This window comes from Oncorhynchus mykiss, chromosome 18, assembly GCF_013265735.2.
Source record: "Oncorhynchus mykiss isolate Arlee chromosome 18, USDA_OmykA_1.1, whole genome shotgun sequence".
NCBI classification, from domain to species: domain Eukaryota; kingdom Metazoa; phylum Chordata; class Actinopteri; order Salmoniformes; family Salmonidae; genus Oncorhynchus; species Oncorhynchus mykiss.
In genome coordinates this window covers 33456435-33478449 of record NC_048582.1, presented here as the reverse complement: position 1 = coordinate 33478449, position 22015 = coordinate 33456435, and the positions used below count along the sequence as shown (strand labels likewise).

Below are 22015 nucleotides of genomic sequence, written 5' to 3'. Positions count from 1 at the left end.
GGTGATGGCAGCTGTGGGGATGTTTTTCAGCGGCATTGACTGGTAGACTAATCAGGATTAAGGGAAAGATGAACAGAGCAAAGTACAGAGAAATTTAAACCTTCTAAGACTGGGTTGAAGGTTCACCTTCCAACAGGAAAATGACCCTAAGCACACAGCCAAGACAACACAGGAGTGGCTTCGGGACAAGTCTCTGCATGTCCTTGAGTGGCTCAGCCAGAGCCCGATCTCTCCAGAGATTGGAGAGACCTGAAAATAGCTGTGCAGTGATGCTCTCCATTCAACCTGACAGAGCTTGAGAGGATGTGCAGAGAAGAATGGGAGAAACTCCCCAAAAACAGGTTGTCCAAGCTTGTAGTGTCTTACCCAAGAAGACTCGAGGCAGTAATCTCTGCCAAGGTGCATCAACAAAGTACTGAATAAAGAGTCTGAAAACGTACGTAAATGTGATATTTCAGTTTTGATGAATAAATTTGCTAAAATTTCTAAAAACGTGTTTTTGCTTTTTCATTATTGTAGTGCATAGATTGATGAGAAAAATAAACTATTTAATCAATTTTAGAATATGGCTGTTTCATAAATGTGGAAAAAGGGGTCTGAATACTTTCCGAATGCCCTGCAATTCATCGAAACTTGGAAACACTGGACAGTTATTTTTGTTAGGTTCTAATTCTCAGAGTAAAAAACTCAACGGACATTATGAAAGCTTAACCAAGTTTAATTCTTCCCAGAGGATCAGTACAGCTGCATTTAGACACAGACATTTCACACAAGCACTGATATTTAACACTTTCTCTATGCTGAGTCTCCTCCTACACATCTGAACAAATATGATATCTTTATAACTTAAATAAACTTTTCTTTCTCCCTTAACGTGACCTGACCTGATCTCAACCCCCCTTCATCACTAATCCATGGCTCTCCCCTTATCAATGCCTGCCACATGTGATCGCTTTCCCTACACTCAGCACATTCAAAGCTTAATTGCCCCCCACCATATACTTTCCTCATATAGATAACCATTAACTCTAAACCTAAGCACTCCCTCATTGACTTGAATAAGTACATTTCATATTCTCAGAACCCAACACTTTAATGTCTGTATTTGATCATGGCAACACTACAGAACTTGTTTTTGATTCCATTTAAGTTGTCCAGCAGACCAAAGCTGAATCCCCAGGAGTCTCAACTCCATCCTTGCCAGCAGCTCAATGTGGCATTACAGGGAATATTCGGGGTAACAGACACTACAAAAGCCTTGGAAGGCTTACAAGTTGTTATGGTGTTCTATTTGGTACAAATTGATTGTGTGCCCTATGTATCAAGCTCTTAGTTTTCTTTCTTAATCATTTTAAGAATTGAATACCTGTGTGACTGTGCTGGTTATAAGGTTATTGCTTCATCCAAATGGGTGGTACGAAAGGTATATCTCCCAAGATTTTATACTGTTAATTCATTTGTCATTTACTGTAACAATTGCTATGATTATTATGATCTAATTAGTGTGAGGCAACAATTTTGTGCTGATTTAATTAAATATGGTGACTGAGTAATTGTTGTTTCTAGGTTTGAATACATAATGTGCCCTTTTATAGCACTGCCAGCAGCAGGGACAAAAAAAGGCACATTTCTTAGTGCTCTTTCTTTCCTTAGTGCTCTTTCTTTCCTTAGTGCCCTTTCTTTCGTAAGTGCTCTTTCTTTCCTTAGTGCTCTTTCTTTCCTTAGTGCTCTTTCTTTCCTTAGTGCTCTTTCTTTTCTTAGTGCTCTTTCTTTCCTTAGTGCTCTTTCTTTCCTTAGTGCTCTTTCTTTCCTTAGTGCCCTTTCTTTCCTTAGTGCCCTTTCTTTTGTTAGTGCTCTTTCTTTGCTTAGTGCTCTTTCTTTCCTTAGTGCTCTTTCTTTCCTTAGTGCTCATTCTTTCCTTAGTGCTCTTTCTTTCCTTAGTGCCCTTTATTTCGTTAGTGCTCTTTCTTTTCTTAGTGCCCTTTCTTTTCTTAGTGATCTTTCTTTCCTTAGTGCTCATTCTTTCCTTAGTGCTCTTTCTATCCTTAGTGCACTTTCTTTCCTTAGTGGTCATTCTTTCATTAGTGCTCTTTCTTTCCTTAGTGCTCTTTCTTTCCTTAGTGCTTTTTTGTTTCCTTAGTGCTCTTTCTTTCCCTAGTGCTCTTTCTTTCCTTAGTGATCTTTCTTTCCTTAGTGATCCTTCTTTCCTTAGTGCTCTTTCTTTCGTTAATGCTCTTTCTTTCCTTAGTGCTCTTTCTTTTCATAGATCTCTTTCTTTACTCGCCCCTCCCATATGGGATGAATGAATGATACTATCTAACTTCAAAAGATCATGTGAACAAACAATTGTGTATAAAAAATATTTGAGTTTTTCCTGGAATGGAAACAGCAAGAGCATGGAGAAACTAATGAGCACGCACACACACACACACACACACACACACACACACACACACACACACACACACACACACACACACACACACACACACACACACACACACACACACACACACACACATACACCACACTCTACAGGCAGCACTGGCAACTTCAGACTTTATTGAGTCTCAGGTTTATGTGTTTACCTCCTTTGTAATGCAGATGATCTCATCTCAGTCTCTCCTCTTCCCTCATGTTTTTCCTCCAGCTGAGTAATTGCTGAAACTGTAGAGTATGACTCCCGCATTAGTTTTAGTGTACACATTTGTTTCCATCTAGGCTGAGCCTGATCTTTGTCAAGTTTATTGGAATGATCGGCTGAGCCATGTAGTTGTATTTTGTTGTGTAGTTAGTCTGTGGAAGGTCATATAGAAAATTACAAACCAACGCAATCAACATGCAGAGCACTTTATCTACAGAACTTGATCTTGAACTATGAATTGATGAAATTACAAATTAAAAAAACTACACAGTTCTTGTTAGCGACTAGGTTTGCAAAGTTTCCAGGTTTTCACATTTTGATACAGTCCTTCTCTCATTCTAGGATTTACTGTAATACCGGTTTAGTGCACAAGGAGGTGCCAAAACAAGGACTGTTGAGCATTTTACCAGAATGCTAACAAAATTAGCACAAGTAATAGCACATTTCCATGGAGGCTGCTAGCTAAATATGCTAAAGTGTGCAAAGACAGGAAATCCAGCCCATTAAGTCATACAGGTAGGAGCTACCACATTTTATTTTTTTTGAGATTGGACATTTACAAGCGAATGTGAACCAGAGACATTGTTCAAATGAACAAAGTTTTGATGCACACTTGACTGCTCTGAAGCAGGACGTGTACACGCTGTGTCTGTCTAAGGCGCCTTATTAATTCAGCCTGCTCTGCTTGGAGAAGATGGGGGATGAGCAGAGGGGCCGAGAATGGAGGAGAAAAACGCAAGGAAATCAAGATAGCAATGGCAGCTGTACAGATAACTCATCCAAAGGGCTTTGACTTCTCAAACAGGGCAGAAAGCTTACACAATATGATGCCCCATCACCTTATTAATTCAGCAACTTACTTAGATAACTAGGAAGTTAATCTTAGGGGTTGTGTTAACGCAGAAGTCTTCATTATTCATGCAGAGAAAAAATACAACATGTAAAATCTCTTGCTGTGTTTTGTAAATGCAGATCTAAAATGCTTCTTATTTAAATTTTTGCTCAGCCTCAGACTAATTTTGCCCTGGTCAAAAGTAGTGCACTATATAGGAAGTAGTGTCAGGGTGAAATTTTGAGACATAGCCAATCTATCTTATCCGATGTGGCATCCAGTTATCATCAACTGTCATAGCATGTGAAGGGAAAGTGTTCAAAATGTATTTTTGCTTAATGAGTTGGCAGTGAGGTCATTCCTGCAATTTAAAAATTCCTTTCTGATTCATAACCTCACTTAATAGCTTATTCAATAATGATTCTCATTACCCAGAGTTTGTTGCATAGCAATGTCAGGCTGAGTAAAGGAAGACAAAATAGATGTTTTTACTGAGACATGGGAGAAGTGTGAATATAGCACCTAATTTTTTTTTCTTTTTAATATATATTTTTTAACCTTTATTTAACCAGGCAAGTCAGTTAGGAACAAATTCTTATTTTCAATGACGGCCTAGGAACAGTGGGTTAACTGCCTGTTCAGGGGCAGAACGACAGATTTGTACCTTGTCAGCTCGGGGATTTTAACTAGTCCAACGCTATATCTTATTGATTGATTGATTGTATAAAGTAGTAGGCAGCTCCAGCCAGAGATAACATTACATACATTACAAATTATCAAGGATAAAAACACAATAAGGCCCAAAATAATGACGTACTTCCATTGTGTTCTCTGGTTAATGTGGTTAAAAGGGACAAGAAGCAGCAACATCACACCACAGTGACTTCTATTTTCATATTTCGTGTTATGTGATGTGCTGGAATGGAATCAATATGTAGTGGAAACTTTTGATGTCCCTACCTAGGTGCTGGGAACTGCTGTGGAAGCCTGGCACACTGAATAAATTGCAGCATAAATCAAGGACAAAGTAAGCAAAGCTGTCCCACTAAGATAAGATAAAAAAAAATTGGATTGCTTAAGCACGATTTTCAAAACAGGGCCCGTGTTTTCAAAACACTACACACAATTAGCACAACCACACACCCAATTAGCAAAACACTACAGATCCTTTGCAAAATTAAACACTCTTGTAAAAACTATACACTTCTTTTTAAAAACCACACTTTGTTACCATATGAAACACACACGTTTCACATTACTATACTCTGTTTGCATGAGTTACACTCTGCTGTGATAAACCTAAAACACTTTTAGCACTTCTACTTCCCTATGATTAGAGTAGGTTACTATCAACAAAGTACAAATATAATGTAAATTCACCAAACACTACTAAGACCAATGTTGTAGACTGAAGAAACTCATTTATTTCTCAACACGCCCAAAATGTTGACATGGAGATTCATAATACTGTAACCAAACGTCACTTTACGTATTGTAAGTAAAAAAATAAAAAATAAAAAATAACTAGACATTGTCTCTTCGCCTAGCTGGATCTGGCCAGAGAATTTCATCAACATCGCAGGCAATGTTGTCATTAGCAAGACACCTTGGAAAGAAACATCTTGAATGACAAATCCATCCTTGCATTGCTGCTACCTCCATCTGGTCACAGGCCTCCTCCATGGCTTGGATGAGGGGTACCTCAGCCTGGAGACGGAGATCATATACCTTCCACCGCCATGCCGAGAAAAACTCTTCTATAGGGTTGAGGAATGGAGAGTATGGTGGAAGATATAGGACGGTGAAATGTGGATGTTGCTGAAACCAGTTCTGAACCAGAGCAGAGCGGTGGAAAGACACATTGTCCCAGACAACAATGTATTGCATATGATCAATTTGATTTGCTGCTGTTATGTTGTGCAATTGGTCCAAGAATGTAAGTATGAGTGCTGTGTTGTAAGGGCCCATATGGGCATGGCGGTGGAGGACCCCATTCTGTGTAATGGCTGCACAGAGGCTGCACATATTACCCCAACGTTGCCCTGGGACATTGACTATAGCCCTGTGGCCAATGAGGTTTCTTCCCCTCCTTCGTGTTCTCGTCAGGTTGAACCCAACCTCATCTACGTAAATTAATCTCTCCATCCATTCGTAAAACTCTGAAAAACAGTGTCAGGCAAAATGGTGTAGTTCAGTGTAGATCTAGTATTACAGTACAGTAAAATATTATGAGACAGTATGCAAGATCACACTGCTAAAGTGAATACATACCTCTGCATAATCATGCCTCAGTCGTTTCACCCTTTCAGAATTGCGCTCGAAAGGCACTCGATTACAGTTTTTTTTGATTGCTTAAGCACGATTTTCAAAACAGGGCCCGTGTTTTCAAAACACTACACACAATTAGCACAACAACACACCCAAGTAACAAAACACTACAGATCCTTTGCAAAATTAAACACTCTTGTAAAAACTATACACTTCTTTTTAAAAACCACACTTTGTTACCATATAAAACACACACGTTTCACATTACTATACTCTGTTTGCACGAGTTACACTCTGCTGTGATAAACCTAAAACACTTTTAGCACTTCTACTTCCCTATGATTAGAGTAGGCTACTATCAACAAAGTACAAATATATTGTAAATTCACCAAACACTACACAAGACCAATGTTGTAGACTGAAGAAACTCATTTATTTCTCAACACGCCCAAAATGTTGACAAGGAGATTCATAATACTGTAACCAAACGTCACTTTACATATTGTAAGTTCAAAAAAATAAATACAAAAACAACTAGACATTGTCTCTTCGCCTAGCTGGATCTGGCCAGAGAATTTCATCAACATCGCAGGCAATGTTGTCATTAGCAAGACACCTTGGAAAGAAACGTCTTGAATGACAAATCCATCCTTGCATTGCTGCTACCTCCATATGGTCACAGCCCTCCTCCATGGCTTGGATGAGGGGTACCTCAGCCTGGAACGGAGATCATATACCTTCTACCGCCATGCCGAGAAAAACTCGATGAGTGCTGTGTTGTAAGGGCCCATATGGGCATGGCGGTGGAGGACCCCATTTCTGTGTAATGGCTGCACGTTGCCCTGGGACATTGACTATAGCCCTGTGGCCAATGATGTTTCTTCCCCTCATTCGTGTACTCGTCAGGTTGAACCCAGCCTCATCTACGTAAATGAACTCATGGTGGACCTCCTCTCCATCCATTCGTAAAACTCTCTGAAAAACAGTGTCAGGCAAAATTGTGTAGTTCAGTGTAGATCTAGTATACATATTACAGTACAGTAAAATATTGTGAGACAGTATGCAAGATCACACTGCTAAAGTGAATACATACCTCTGCATAATCATGCTGCAGTCGTTTCACCCTTTCGGAATTGCGCTCGAAAGGCACTCGATAAATTTGCTTCATTTGAATATGTTTTTTTTAGGATGCGTGCCAGTGTTGATGTTGAGACCTGATGATATCGTTGAAAATGGCGTAGTTATTGACAATGTTAGCTTGGAGCTGCTTGAGTGTTATAGCATTGTTGGCCAAAACCATGTTTACTATCTCCCTCTCTTGCTGTTCTGTGAACATAGGAGGCCTTCCCCCTTGTCGTCCCTGACCCTCAATCCTATGTAGAAAAAAAACACACTATACAATAGTACAGTAATTTCACAGGAAAAGGTAACAGAAGTGCTGATAGTGCATAGAATACAGTACTGTAAGCAGTTACTGAAACCGTGCAGATGTTTTTGATATGATTTTTACAATACCTATTTTCCAGTCTAAATGTTCTCATCACACTTGCCACTGTATATCGGCTTAGATTTGGCTGTACTCGCAGTCCAGCCTCCCTCAGCGTCAGGCCGTGGTTGACAACGTGGTCAACCAGTGTTGCGAGGATCTCATTTGTCAGATTCGGTCCTCTTTGAGCACCTTCTTGTCTTCCTCCTCCTCCCCCTCCCCCTCCTCCTCCTCGTCGTCTTACTCCTCGTCTTACTCCTCGTTCTCCTCTTTCTCTGACTCTTTCCACTGTGCTTGAAGACCGATGAACTCACCTGCTGCTTTTTATAGGGCTTATACACCTGATTGGTGTGTCTACAATTAAGCAAACGAGTGTTTGCACACCTGATGACTGTGTTGAACCAATTGGTTGGACAGTGTGGTAATTTGACAGTCAGTGCTATGGTATTGCAAGGATGTGACTTCATGATAGATTTTTGTGTGTAATGTTTGTTAAGTGTGTTTAGTGTTTTGCAAATCACTGTGTGTAGAGTTTTGCAACAAGTGTGAGGTTGACAATGTGCTTATAGTTGTGCAAATATGGGCTGATGTTTTGCTTCTTGAGTGTAAGGTTTTGCTAATAGTGTACTACTTTTAATTTTAGTGTGTAAGCAATCCAAAAAAACTGTAATTCTACACCTTCCTCACTGCTAAATGGCAGTAAGATTCTACTTGGAGATAAATGCTTGCTTGCACATGCTCAGCTCGGCTCTGAGTCAAACCTCGATGGCTCTGCATTTTTAGAGTTTATACACATGGAGTACCGGTAATCCATGTGTATAAACTCAAAAAATGCAGAGCCATCAAGGTTTGACTCAGAGCCGAGCTGAGCATGTGCAAGCAAGCATTTATCTTCAAGTGGAACCTCCATGACAGATTAAGGTAAATTAGATTTAAAATGAAAAATATTAATAGTGGAAATTAAACCCATCATGTTGACATATATCCAAGACCATATTACACACGATAAATGTTTTAATTTCAATAATAAACAATACCATCTACAGCTGATCCATGCGCAATTAATTATTTAAGTACTTTGGTACTGAAGCACTGGTAGCCTAGTGATTACATGTGCTCCAATCTGAGTGAATGCTTGCTCTCTCCAGTGTGACATAAGTGTTACAAAGCTGGATAAGGGCTTGGATGCACCTGCAGTATCCTCTCTGTGTGCAGTGAAAGCGACTTTAACTATAAAACGTACACTGAATTCAGAAAAGCTCTGTTGACTCTACAAGCACTGCATGGGGAAATCAACTATTTTCATCTCTTTCAAAGAATCCTCACTGTGGTGAACTGTGTCTTCTCCTTAGAAACGGCTGACCCCGTTTCTATGGTTATGGTGCACTCTCTGTGCTTCAGTCAGGACAGCGATGGCACAAAGGGACATGACTATGTGGGCCACGTTAACGCAAGAACAGCTGACAATTAATCACTGCTGCCTACAATGAATATGAGGGAGAGCAACATGATACAAACAGATAAGTCGTGACTGGAAAACAGTGGGCTGTTAATTATAGCTTTCAGAAACTTTGATTGAAGTCAATCAACTTTAACTTGTTGTAACTCCCATCCCGTGAACGGGATCGTTGTCATCATCTGACACTAATTAGCATAACGCAACGGACATAAATATTACTAGAAAATATTCCTATTCATGAAAATCACAAGTGAAATATATTGAAACACAGCTTAGCCTTTTGTTAATCACCCTGTCGTCTCAGATTTTCAAAATATGCTTTACAGCCAAAACAAGACAAGCATTTGTGTAAGTTTATCGATAGCCTAGCATAGCATTATGTCCAGCTAGCAGCAGGTAACTTTGTCACGAAAATCAGAAAAGCAATCAAATTAAATCGTTTACCTTTGATGCGCTTCGGATGTTTTCACACTGTTTTTTCCAAAAATATTATTTTTGTAGGCGAAATAGCTCCGTTTGTTCTTCACGACAACGCCGAAAAATATTCCAAATTAGCTCCATAACATTGACAGAAACATGGCAAACGTTGTTTATAATCAATCCTCAAGGTGTTTTTCAAATATCTATTCAATAATATATCCACCGGGACAATTGGTTTTTCAGTAGGAGCGAGAGGAAAAATGGCTACCTCTGTATTTTACGCAAGAATCACTCTGTGAGCCATCAGGTGACCACCTGCACAATGTAGCCGCTTACGCTTATTCTTCAACATAAAGGCGTGAAACAACGTCACAATGCTGTAGACACCTTGGGGAATACGTAGAAAAAGGAATCTGGTTGATAGCCCATTCACTGCTCAATAGGGACGCATCGGAACGCAGAGCATTCAAAACATGAGTCACTTCCGGATTGGATTTTTCTCAGGCTTTCGCCTGCGATATCAGTTCTGTTATACTCAGACAATATTTTTACAGTTTTGGAAACTTTAGAGTGTTTTCTATCCTAAGCTGTCAATTATATGCATATTCTAGCATCTTGTCCTGACAAAATATCCCGTTTACTTTGGGAACGTTATTTTTCCAAAAATGAAAATACTGCCCCCTAGTCACAACAGGTTTCTATACAGGCAATTCTATACTGAACAAAAATATAAACCCAACATGTAAAGTGTTGGTCCCATGTTTCATGAGCTGAAATAGAAGATACCAGAAATGTCCATATGCACCAAAAGCTTATTTCAGCTGATGAACTTGACGAGTATTTCTGTCTGTAATAAAGCCCTTTTGTGGGGAAAAAAAATCATTCTGATTGGCTGGGCCTGGCTCCCATGTGGGTGGGTCTATGCACTCCCAGTTCCACACATGGCTGTGCCCCTGCTCAGTCAATCCAAAGATTAGGACCTAATGAATTTATTTATATTGACCGATTTCCTTAAATGAACCGTAACTCCGTAAAAATCGCTGAAATTGTTGCGTTTATATTTTTGGTCTGTAACTGCAATGTCTGAAATATTATTTTCTGTTTCTTTTGTATTGCTTATTAATATTATTATTCCTTTCAAAAAATCTAGTAGGTAATGTGCTGGACATTGGCCTTGTTTGGCTGGGCTACCTGGCCCTCTTCTGGGGGACCCATCCCCTTGCGGCTCCCTGCTCCGGCCCTGACCCAATTCACTTGACAACAAACAGATGTGCACGGGCTTGGGGGTTTCTGCCATTTGTGGGCAAAAATGCTTGATTTTGCTGCGGTAACTCTGACATTTTGCATGGCATTATGCAATGATTTTCTCCAGTCTTTCGTAAAAATGCGCTGACGAGGGAAAATGTTTATTGAAGTTGGTATGATTGAATGCGGTATTATGTGATAAAGATCCATATTATGTGATAAAGGTGCAGTGATTGTATTAAATTGCGACCCCACTATTTGTACTGTTGTGATGGGTTAGTTTTATGTGATAATATTGCGATGATTTCACTGTTTTAAGTGTAAATAGTGCGGTGATTGGTCAAATTTAAAGCCCTCACATAATATTCAGGGAATTGTTGATTTTGCTACAAATTTTGCAATGGCGGAATCCCGGAGGGACTGTACAAGGACAACAAATACCTGATATAAACATGATTATCTGTCAAGATCAATGGCACTGTGAGGACTTTAATAAGCTAAGCACAAAAATATAATACTAAACTACATGTAAATGAAGAGGGACACATTAGACACAGTATAATATTGTATTATCTGACACTCACCTTGAGATGACAGTGATTTTCTGTCATTGGAATGAATGAAGTTTCAAGCCCAGCAGGTGACGGTCGATTGACTGTCCTTTGAGTGCCTGATTAGAAAGGTAGTTAGGTGACGGAAAAGTGACACAAGATACTGAGAGTATGGCAGCAGAAGCATTAGGTCTCTACGGCATTTCTGGCAATTCCAGCTTTGCCTCTCTCTGCAACACACAAACAGAGAATCAATACACACCAATAATGTAAACTTCGGGTCATATAGGGTCATAATCCCCTGTAAACCTGCCATGTATTGTTGGCTTTGTTAATAACTGTAAGTAGTTGCTTTTCTCAGCCACCCATGAAACAAGAGATTTTGTTGTGCCTTCGGTTTATCAAACAACCACTAAATCTAGAATCCTTAATTTGTGAAACTGCCACGTCCATTTGGGATATTTAAACGATATAAATGAAAACAACAGACACTTTTTCCCCCCCTCGGACACAGCAAAGGGGCGAAAAGTGGCACCGTTTCCCCAAATCCTGAATTAATATTTAAGCTCAATTACATTTCGATTTTAGTCATATAGCAGCCACTCTTACCCAGAGCGACGTTACAATCAGAGCATTCCACTAAGGTAGTTAAAACAACCCAATATTGGTTGACAATGGTTAAAACAACTATTAGTATCAGGGCTCAACATTAACGCTTGTCCAGGACAAGTGGCGAACTAAAACAACGACTTCGTAAAAGAGGCACGAAACGAAGCAGTCTTCTGGTCAGGCTCCGGAGACGGGCACATCGCGCAACACTCCCTAGCATACTACTCGCCAATGTCCAGTCTCTTGACAACAAAGTTGATGAAATCTGAGCAAGGGTAGCATTCCAGAGAGACATCAGAGACTAACGTTCTTTGCTTCACGGAAACATGGCTCACTCGAGAGACTCTATCGGAGTCGGTGCAGCCAGCTGGTTCCTTCACGCATCGCGCCGATAGAAACAACCATCTTTCTGGTAAGAAGAGGGGCGAGGGGGGGGGGTATGCCTTATGACTAACGAGATGTGGTGTGATCATAACAACATACAGGAACTCAAGTCCTTCTGTTCACCTGACTTAGAATTCCTCACAATCAAATGTCGACCGCATTATCTACCAAGGGAATTCTCTTTGATTATAATCACAGCCGTATACAGTGCCTTGCGAAAGTATTCGGCCCCCTTGAACTTTGCGACCTTTTGGCACATTTCAGGCTTCAAACATAAAGATAAAAAAATACAGTTTTATGTGAAGAATCAACAACAAGTGGGACACAATCATGAAGTGGAACAACATTTATTGTATATTTCAAACTTTTTTAACAAATCAAAAACTGAAAAATTGGGCGTGCAAAATTATTCAGCCCCTTTACTTTCAGTGCAGCAAACTCTCTCCAGAAGTTCAGTGAGGATCTCTGAATGATCCAATGTTGACCTAAATGACTAATGATGATAAAAACAATCCACCTGTGTGTAATCAAGTCTCCGTATAAATGCACCTGCACTGTGATAGTCTCAGAGGTCCGTTAAAAGCGCAGAGAGCATCATGAAGAACAAGGAACACACCAGGCAGGTCCGAGATACTGTTGTGAAGAAGTTTAAAGCCGGATTTGGATACAAAAAGATTTCCCAAGCTTTAAACATCCCAAGGAGCACTGTGCAAGCGATAATATTGAAATGGAAGGAGTATCAGACCACTGCAAGTCTACCAAGACCTGGCCGTCCCTCTAAACTTTCAGCTCATACAAGGAGAAGACTGATCAGAGATGCAGCCAAGAGGCCCATGATCACTCTGGATGAACTGCAGAGATCTACAGCTGAGGTGGGAGACTCTGTCCATAGGACAACAATCAGTCGTATATTGCACAAATCTGGCCTTTATGGAAGAGTGGCAAGAAGAAAGCCATTTCTTAAAGATATCCATAAAAAGTGTCGGTTAAAGTTTGCCACAAGCCACCTGGGATACACACCAAACATGTGGGAGAAGGTGCTCTGGTCAGATGAAACCAAAATTGAACTTTTTGGCAACAATGCAAAACGTTATGTTTGGCGTAAAAGCAACACACCATCCCCACTGTCAAACATGGTGGTGGCAGCATCATGGTTTGGGCCTGCTTTTCTTCAGCAGGGACAGGGAAGATGGTTAAAATTGATGGGAAGATGGATGGAGCCAAATACAGGACCATTCTGGAAGAAAACCTGATGGAGTCTGCAAAAGACCTGAGACTGGGACGGAGATTTGTCTTCCAACAAGACAATGATCCAAAACATAAAGCAAAATCTACAATGGAATGGTTCAAAAATAAACATATCCAGGTGTTAGAATGGCCAAGTCAAAGTCCAGACCTGAATCCAATCGAGAATCTGTGGAAAGAACTGAAAACTGCTGTTCACAAATGCTCTCCATCCAACCTCACTGAGCTCGAGCTGTTTTGCAAGGAGGAATGGGAAAAAATGTCAGTCTCTCGATGTGCAAAACTGATAGAGACATACCCCAAGCGACTTACAGCTGTAATCGCAGCAAAAGGTGGCGCTACAAAGTATTAACTTAAGGGGGCTGAATAATTTTGCACGCCCAATTTTTCAGTTTTTGATTTGTTAAAAAAGTTTGAAATATCCAATAAATGTCGTTCCACTTCATGATTGTGTCCCACTTGTTGTTGATTCTTCACAAAAAAATATGGTTTTCTATCTTTATGTTTGAAGCCTGAAATGTGGCAAAAGGTTGCAAAGTTCAAGGGGGCCGAATACTTTCGCAAGGCACTGTATATTCCCCCCCAAGCAGACACATCAATGGCCCTGAACAAACTTTATTTGATTCTATGCAAACTGGAAACCACATATCCTGAGGCTGCATTCATTGTAGCTTGGTATTTTAACAAGGCTAATCTGAAAACAAGACTCCCTAAATTGTATCAGCATATCGATTGCGCAACCAGGGCTGGTAAAACCCTAGATCATTGTTAATCTAACTTCCGCGACGTATATAAGGCCCTCCCCCGCCCTCCTTTTGGAAAAGCTGACCACGACTCCATTTTGTTGCTCCCAGCCTACAGACAGAAACTAAAACAAGAAGCTCCCGCGCTCAGGTCTGTTCAACGCTGGTCCGAACATTCTGATTCCAAGCTTCAAGACTGCTTCGATCACGTGGATTGGGATATATTCCGCATTGCGTCCAACAACAACATTGACAAATAAGCTGATTCGGTGAGCGAGTTCATTAGAAAGTGCATTGACGATGTCGTACCCATAGCAACGATTAAAACATTCCCAAACCAGAAACCGTGGATTGATGGCAGCATTCGTGTGAAACTAAAAGCACAAACCACTGCTTTTAACCAGGGCAAGGTGACTGGAAACTTGACCGAATACAAACAGTGTAGCTATTCCCTCCGCAAGGCAATCAAACAAGCTAAGCGTCAGCATAGAGACAAACCAGCTGGGCAGACCAGCTGGCTGGTGTGTTTACGGACATATTCAATCAATCCTTATCCCAGTCTGCTGGTCCCACTTACTTCAAGAGGGCCACCGTTGTCCCTGTTCCCAAGAAAGCTAAGGTAACTGAGCTAAAAGACTACCGCCCCGTAGCACTCACTTCCGTCATCATGAAGTGCTTTGAGAGACTAGTCAAGGACCATATCACCACCACCCTACCTGACACCCTAGACCCACTCCAATTTGCTTACCGCCCAAATAGGTCCACAAACGACGCAATCGCAACCACACTGCACACTGCCCTAACCCATCTGGACAAGAGGAATACCCATGTGAGAATGCTGTTCATCGACTACAGCTCAGCATTTAACACCATAGTACCCTCCAAACTCGTCATCAATCTTGAGACCCTAGGCCTCGACCCCGCCCTGTGCAACTGGGTACCGGACTTCCTGACGGGCCGCCCCCAGGTGGTGAGGGTAGGTAACAACATCTCCACCCTGCTGATCCTCAACACTGGGGCCCCACAAGGGTGCGTTCTGAGTCATCTCCTGGAGTCCCTGTTCACCCACGACTGCGTGGCCATGCACGCCACCAACTCAATCATCAAGTTTGCGGACGACATTACAGTGGTAGGCTTGATTACCAACAACAACGAGACGGCCTACAGGAAGGAGGAGGTGAGGGCCCTCGGAGTGTGGTGTCAGGAAAATAACCTCACACTCAACGTCAACAAAACAAAAGAAGATGATTGTGGACTTCAGGAAACAGCAGAGGGAACACCCCCCTATCCACTTCGACGGGACAGTAGTGGAGAGGGTAGTAAGTTAAGTTCCTCAGCGTACACATCACGGACAAACTGAATTGGTCCACCCACACAAACAGCATCGTGAAGAAGGCGCAGCAGCGCCTCTTCAACCTCAGGAGGCTGAAGAAATTTGGCTTGTCACCAAAAGCACTCACAAACTTCTACAGATGCACAATCGAGAGCATCCTGTCGGGCTGTATCACCACCTGGTACGGCAACTGCTCCGCCCACAACCGTAAGGCTCTCCAGAGGGTAGTGAGGTCTGCACAACGCATCACTGGGGGCAAACTACCTGCCCTCCAGGACACCTACACCACCCGATGTCACAGGAAGGCCATAAAGATCATAAAGGACAACAACCACCCGAGCCACTGCCTGTTCACCCCGTTATCATCCAGAAGGCGAGGTCAGTACAAGTGCATCAAAGCAGGGACCGAGAGACTGAAAAACGGCTTCTATCTCAAGGCCATCAGACTGTTAAACAGCCACCACTAACATTGAGTGGCTGCTGCCAACACACTGACTCAACTCCAGCCACTTTAATAATGGAAATTGATGTAAAAATATATCACTAGCCACTTTAAACAATGCTACTTAATATAATGTTTACATACCCTACATTACTCATCTCATATGTATATACTGTACTCGATACCATCTACTGCATCTTGCCTATGCCGTTCTGTACCATCACTCATTCATATATCTTTGTGTACATATTCTTTATCCCTTTACACTTGTGTTTATAAGGTAGTAGTTTTGGAATTGGTGTGTCTTTGTGAGGCGCAGAGTACGTGAACGGATGATCTCCACATGTGTGGTTCCCACCGTGAAGCACGGAGGAGGAGATGTGATGGTGTAGGGGTTATTTGCTGGTGACACTGTCAGTGATGTATTTAGAATTCAAGGCACACTGAACCAGCATGGCTACCACAGCATTCTGCAGCAATGCGCCATCCCATCTGGTTTGCGCATACTGGAACTACCCTTTTTTTACACCTCCAGGCTGTATAAGGGCCATTTTACCAAGAAGGAGAGTGATGGAGTGCTGCATCAGATGACCTGGCCTCCACAATCACCCGACCTCAACCCAATTGAGATGGTTTGGGATGAGTTGGACAGCAGAGTGAAGGAACAGCAGCCAAGAAGTGCTCAGCATATGTGGGAACTCCTTCAAGACTATTGTAAAAGCATTCCAGGTGAAGCTGGTTGAGAGAATGCCGAGAGTGCCACGATGTCACCTTTGCACAATGTAAAGACCAACGCATAGTATGACGGGCCCTCCGAGGCATGGGCGCTGGGCAAGCCGGCTGGGCGTAAACTCTCAATGAACCGGCAGAGGCATGGGAGCCTGGCGAGCCCGCTGAGGCATAGGAGCCTGACGATCCCGCTGCGGCGTTCAAGCCCGATTATCCGGCAGAGACGTAGCAGCCTGACGAGCCGGCTGGGCCTAAAAACCTGACGATCTAGCTGAGGCCCGACGTGGGATGGGCGCCTTCCGAGCCAACTGGGGCAAGAACCTCTCAAGCCAGCTAGGGCGTGACAGCCCGACGAGCTGGCTTAGGCACCCCCAGTTCCATCAACGTCGCCATTACTCCCCAAAGTTTCGTATAGTGGCTTCAGCATTCTGTAAGGACCGACGCCGGAGATGAGAAGCAGGTACGTGGAGTCAACATTTAATCAGGAACAAACAGGTAACAAGACAGGCAAAGCGTTGGCACACGGGTAAACAAGGACATACGACAATCAATGCTGAAGCAGGGAACAGAGCGGGGAACCAGATATATACAGGGAAGGTAATGACAGAAGTGATAGTGTCCAGGTGAGTCCAATAATCACTGATGCGCGTGACGGGGGAAAGGCAGGTGTGCGTAATGATGGTGGCATTAAAAAATAAACCTTGAATGAGTAGGTGTGTCCAAACTTTTGACTAGTACTGTATATTGTCTGAATGGAAAGGTACATTTATTTTTATAACCAACAAATCACAATTTCAAACAATTACTCCAATCAGAGTTGGATCAGTGTCTTCCGGATGCAAAGATTTGCGACATGCTATCCCAATTTCTGCAGAGCGCATCCCAATTTCTGCAGAGCATTGACCGGCACCAACAACCTTTTTCTATCACCTCAGGTCGCAAGATGCGCTTATGAGATCAGAGCCACGTGTGTTTATCAACATTTGTTGATATTCCTTGCTAGTTTGTGAGTTATTTACCCAGTTATAGCTAATTTATGGTCAGCAAACAGGGTTTGTGCGGTCATGTAAATCCTGGAAAAGCCTTGGTGTGTGAATCACCTGACCGCAAATAGAGTGCGGTATTCAGACCCCTTGACTTTTTCCACATTTTGTTAGGTTACAGCCTTATTCTAAAATTGATTAAATAGTTTCCCCCCCTCATTAATCTACACACAATACCCCATAATGACAAAGCAAAAACTGTTTTTTAGAAATTTTTGCTAATTTAAAAATGAATACAAAAACTGAAAAATGACATTTACATAAGTATTCAGACCCTTTACTTTGTTGAAGCACCTTTGGCAGCGATTACAGCCTCGAGTCTTGGCTATGACGATACAAGCTTGGCACACCTGTATATGGGGAGTTTCTCCCATTGTTTTCTACAGATCCTCTCAAGTGCAGTCAGGTTGGATGGGGAGTGTTGCTGCACAGCTGTTTTCAGGTCTCTCCAGAGATGTTTGATCAGGTTCAAGTCTGGACTCTGGCTGGGCCACACAAGGACATTCAGAGACTTGTCCCGAAGCCATTCCTGCTTTGTCTTGGCTGTGTGCTTAGGGTCATAGTCCTGTTGAAAGGTGAACCTTTGCCCCAGTCTGAGGTCCTGAGCGCTCTGGAGCAGGTTCTCTGTACTTTGCTCCGTTCATCTTTGCCTCAAACCTGACTCGTCTCCCAGTCCATGCAGCTGAAAAACATCCTCACAGCATGATGCTGCCACCACCATGCTTCACCATAGGGATGGTGCCAGGTTTCCTACAGAAGTGACACTTGGTATTCAGGCCAAAGAGTTCACTCTTGGTTTCATCAGACCAGATAATCTTGTTTCTCATGATCTGAGAGTCTTTAGGTGCCTTTTGGCAAACTCCAAGTGGGCTGTCATGTGCCTTTTACTGAGGAGTGGCTTCCGTCTGGCCACTCTACCATAAAGGCCTAATTGGTGGAGTGCTGCAGAGATGGTTGTCTTTCTGGAAGGTCCTCCCATCTCCACAGAAGAACTCTAGAGCTCTGTCACAGTGACCATCGGGTTCTTGGTCACCTCCCTGACCAAGGCCCTTCTCCCCCGATTGATCAGTTTGGCCAGGTGGCCAGTTCTAGGAAGAGTCTTGGTGGTTCCAAACTTCCTCCTTTTAAGAATGATGGAGGCCACTGTGTTCTTGGGTACCTTCAGTGTTGCAGCCATTTTTTGGTACTCTTCCCCAGATCTGTGCCTTGACACAATCCTGTCTCCGAGCTCTATGGACAATTCCTTCGATCTCATGTCTTGGTTTTTGCTCTGTAATGCACTGTCAACTGTGGGACATTATTTAAACAGGTGTGTGCCTTTCCAAATCATGTCCAATGAAATTGAATTTACCACAGGTGGACTCCAATCAAGTTGTAAAAACATCTCAAGGATAATAAATGGAAACAGGACGCACCAGAGCTCAATTTCGAGTCTCATAGCAAAGGATCTGAATGCTTATGTAAATAAAGTATCTGTTTTTTGTTTGTAATACATTTGCAAAAAAGTGTTTTTGTCATGATGGGGTATTGTGTGTAGATTGTTGAGGAAATTGTTTCATTTAAACCATTTTAGAACAAGGCTGTAACGTAACAAAATGTGGAAAAAGTCAAGGGGTCTGAATACTTTCCAAAGGCACTGTAAACCAATACTCCTATTGTAAAACTCTCTCTCAAGCGCTCAATAATGGGACTTGAGAAATAAATCTGACACCATTGCAAAGGTGTGATTCCACTCTATTCAACATTTTGACAAATATTCTAGCCTAATTGACAAATACCTCACATGCTGTTAATAGATCATCTGAATATTTTAGGTTATAGATAAACATGCCTTAGATAGTTACCTTGCTTTGAAGTAGTCATTTGATCCCTCATTCATTGAATGAGGGACATTTTTTATAAAGACATAAAAAAGTATTTGGTTGTAATTGTAATTTTGCAATATTTTATAGGTAGTAAGGAGGCCCAACCACCCTTCAGGAGCGCCTTAAAGGAGCAGTGTTGTAGGCTTGAATATGCAAAGAAACCAATTGGCACACTTTTGTCTGATTATCTATGGTAATAATAATGCATTTTATTTTGTAAAGTGATTCCTTGCATCATACAATGATGTAAAAATAGTGTTATAGACCACTTTTTAACTGACCGGAGCTTTCACTCCCACTTGTCCAAAGGACATGTCAAGCCCTGAGTATGATTCTCACCGAGATAGTGGGGTCGTCAAAGGCAAGCACAAACTTGAGCATTTGATTGGTGGGAGAGCGGATGTCGTCTGTGCGGCCCCCTCGAAACATCCTTTGGGAGGCGATGTCACAGGAGGCACAGACCTCATTGTGAACTCTGACGGAGAGAAGGAGAAAGATAGAGCAGGGGTGAGTTCAGTTTGCTTCAACGTTTGCTACGTTCCGTGACGCTTTGAACCGAATTACCCATTTCCCGAAAACAGTGCACAACCATCTTTGACAGCCTTTGAGGTATGCTTGCTCCCATTTGGTGAGTGTGCTGAGGAATGGCCTTATCAATATGGGTGTGACCATCTGAAATCGCAAAACTTGTCCAGCACACCATATAGTTACTTCCCTTTGGGCCACCATAATCACAACGTTTTTAAACCGGATGTTCAGTACAGTACCGTTTCAGTTGAATTCAATGTTGCACAACGTTCTGTCGTACTGAACGCAATTCAGATATTGGATATGGACACAATAATTGCTGCTAATCACAATTCATTTACAGAAAAGTTTATATTTGAAAATGCAGATATTCCACATTTTCAGAAAGTTGGCTGCCAAGAACATATTTTGTCTCATTTATTTACAATGAGAATATAATGCTTCTTGCATGAACATTTACTAGCACATCTATGAAAATCAATACCACAAAGTGTGAAAACAACATCAACTGCACACACATTATCCTTATTATTGCATACAGTATCCTGGTTTGAGGCTGAATGCCCTTTGTAAGTGATTCCTACGAGCTCACTTGTAGTAGCCCAGCTGCAGTGCCACCTGGATGAAGGAGTTGGGACTCAGGTTGTGCCGTTTGGGCAATTCCTTCCCAAACCTCTGGAAGTTGAAGCAGTGGATATCCAGGTCGTTGATCAGTCTGGGGGCAAAAGCATGGCAAAATTAAAATGACAAATTCAAAATCCATGAATAAAGCATCAAGTGGGAGTGCTGATCTAGGATCAGTTTTTGCCTTGTAGATTATAATGAATGGCCCTGATCCAAGATTGGCTTTCTTGCTCTGAGACACTTCATGTACACGGACCCAGGTTAGCTGTTCAATTCAAATTATAAAGATGAATCTTCACTCTAATGGGATACAAATGTATCAACAGTTGTCAGTTTGGCCACAGGATGGCAGCACATGGTCTGAACCCAGGATAATACAGGCAGCTCAGGATCACAAACAATTTCTTAAAATAGAATAAGGAGGTTAGGGGGCACTAAAGCCAACCAGAGCCGCCTTACGCTTCTGACCGTGTTTTGTAAAGGTTAAACCAACACTGAGGGCAGATAATCGTGTTTACACGCCTCCATTTGCTTTGGTCCGTGTCACTTTCATTTCAGCTCAGAGCCGTGTTGAATTTCATAGCAAAGCAAACATCAACTACAGAGGCTGAGTGTTTCCTTATCATTGTCATTGTAGTATCGCCTAGTACACCAATGCACTCGACAGCGTTAGTACTGTAGTCTGTGTCGAACCAGTCAGTATGCGCACCATATAAATAAACAACCGCATATTTAGATTCAATAAAGCCTATATGATATGTAACAACACAGGAGTGAGGAAATAATGCATGATAATAATTGCATATGGTATGCAAACTCACATATCAAGGTTTTGCTTGGCATGCTCGATATCTCTCTTAATCTCACAGCCAATGTTGAAGTAAAGCTTCTTGGGCATCTGAAGTGGGATCAAAGGGGTTTTCTTTGGGTCAGGTTTCTAACTAAAGAGAGAAAACCAAGGATAAATGTTAATTGTACTGCTCCACTCACCTGCAGTGTTTTGTCAAACCAATGATTGCCGCTGTTCAAGTGTGTCCCGCCCCCATGCAGGATTTGAGCTGCCATGTGACTGGAGTGCCTGTCAGTCAAGGTCAAAGTAACATAGAACTGCCTGACTAATTTATCTCATAATCCAAAACACATCAGTCAGCCGTAACCAATTAAGTGCTCAACAAGTCCCTTGATGTGTCAAATGTAAATGAGCAAAAATAATGCATACTGTACAGCAATTACAAAAATAGTAACAAAGGATGGGTGAAATAATAATAATTTGGTTGCATAAATGATTGAGAAGAGGAAATGGAGAGAGAATACATAACAATAATAATTAGGAGGGTGCTTACATGTGTCCTATTTCATACATGTACAAGTGTGTATTATACATGTGAATTGGAAAGGATTGTTTGGCATATCCCACTCCCCCAGAGACACCCTCGGAGAGTGGAGTCAGAGCCAGGGATCAGCCATTACTGGCGGCGGCCCTGGAGAAATTGGGGAAAAGGGAAAGGAGGATACCTAGCTAGTTGTACAACTGAATGCATTCAACTGAAATGTGTCTTCCGCAT

At 42.0% G+C, this 22015-nt stretch overlaps 1 protein-coding gene across 1 annotated transcript; it reads right to left on the bottom strand.

Annotated features, from left to right (window-relative positions):
* Positions 1-19485: 19485 nt before the first annotated feature.
* Positions 19486-21528, bottom strand: LOC110496797 (carnitine O-acetyltransferase-like). The gene is made up of 4 exons (XM_036952524.1): positions 21441-21528; positions 21272-21348; positions 20419-20541; positions 19486-19773 (listed from the first exon to the last, which is right to left on the bottom strand). The coding sequence occupies exons 1-4, from the start codon at positions 21513-21515 to the stop codon at positions 19614-19616; spliced, it is 435 nt and encodes a 144-aa protein (XP_036808419.1). The 5' UTR covers positions 21516-21528; the 3' UTR covers positions 19486-19613.
* Positions 21529-22015: the final 487 nt, after the last annotated feature.

Coding starts and splice junctions, on each gene's coding strand:
- LOC110496797 (XM_036952524.1), bottom strand. CDS start 21,515: ATGGCAGCTCAAATCCTGCATGGGGGCGGGACACACTTGAACAGCGGC. Junction 21,349..21,440: donor GGTTTGACAAAACACTGCAG/GTGAGTGGAGCA, acceptor ATCCCACTTCAG/ATGCCCAAGAAGCTTTACTT. Junction 19,774..20,418: donor CTGCAGCTGGGCTACTACAA/GTGAGCTCGTAG, acceptor TCTCTCCGTCAG/AGTTCACAATGAGGTCTGTG.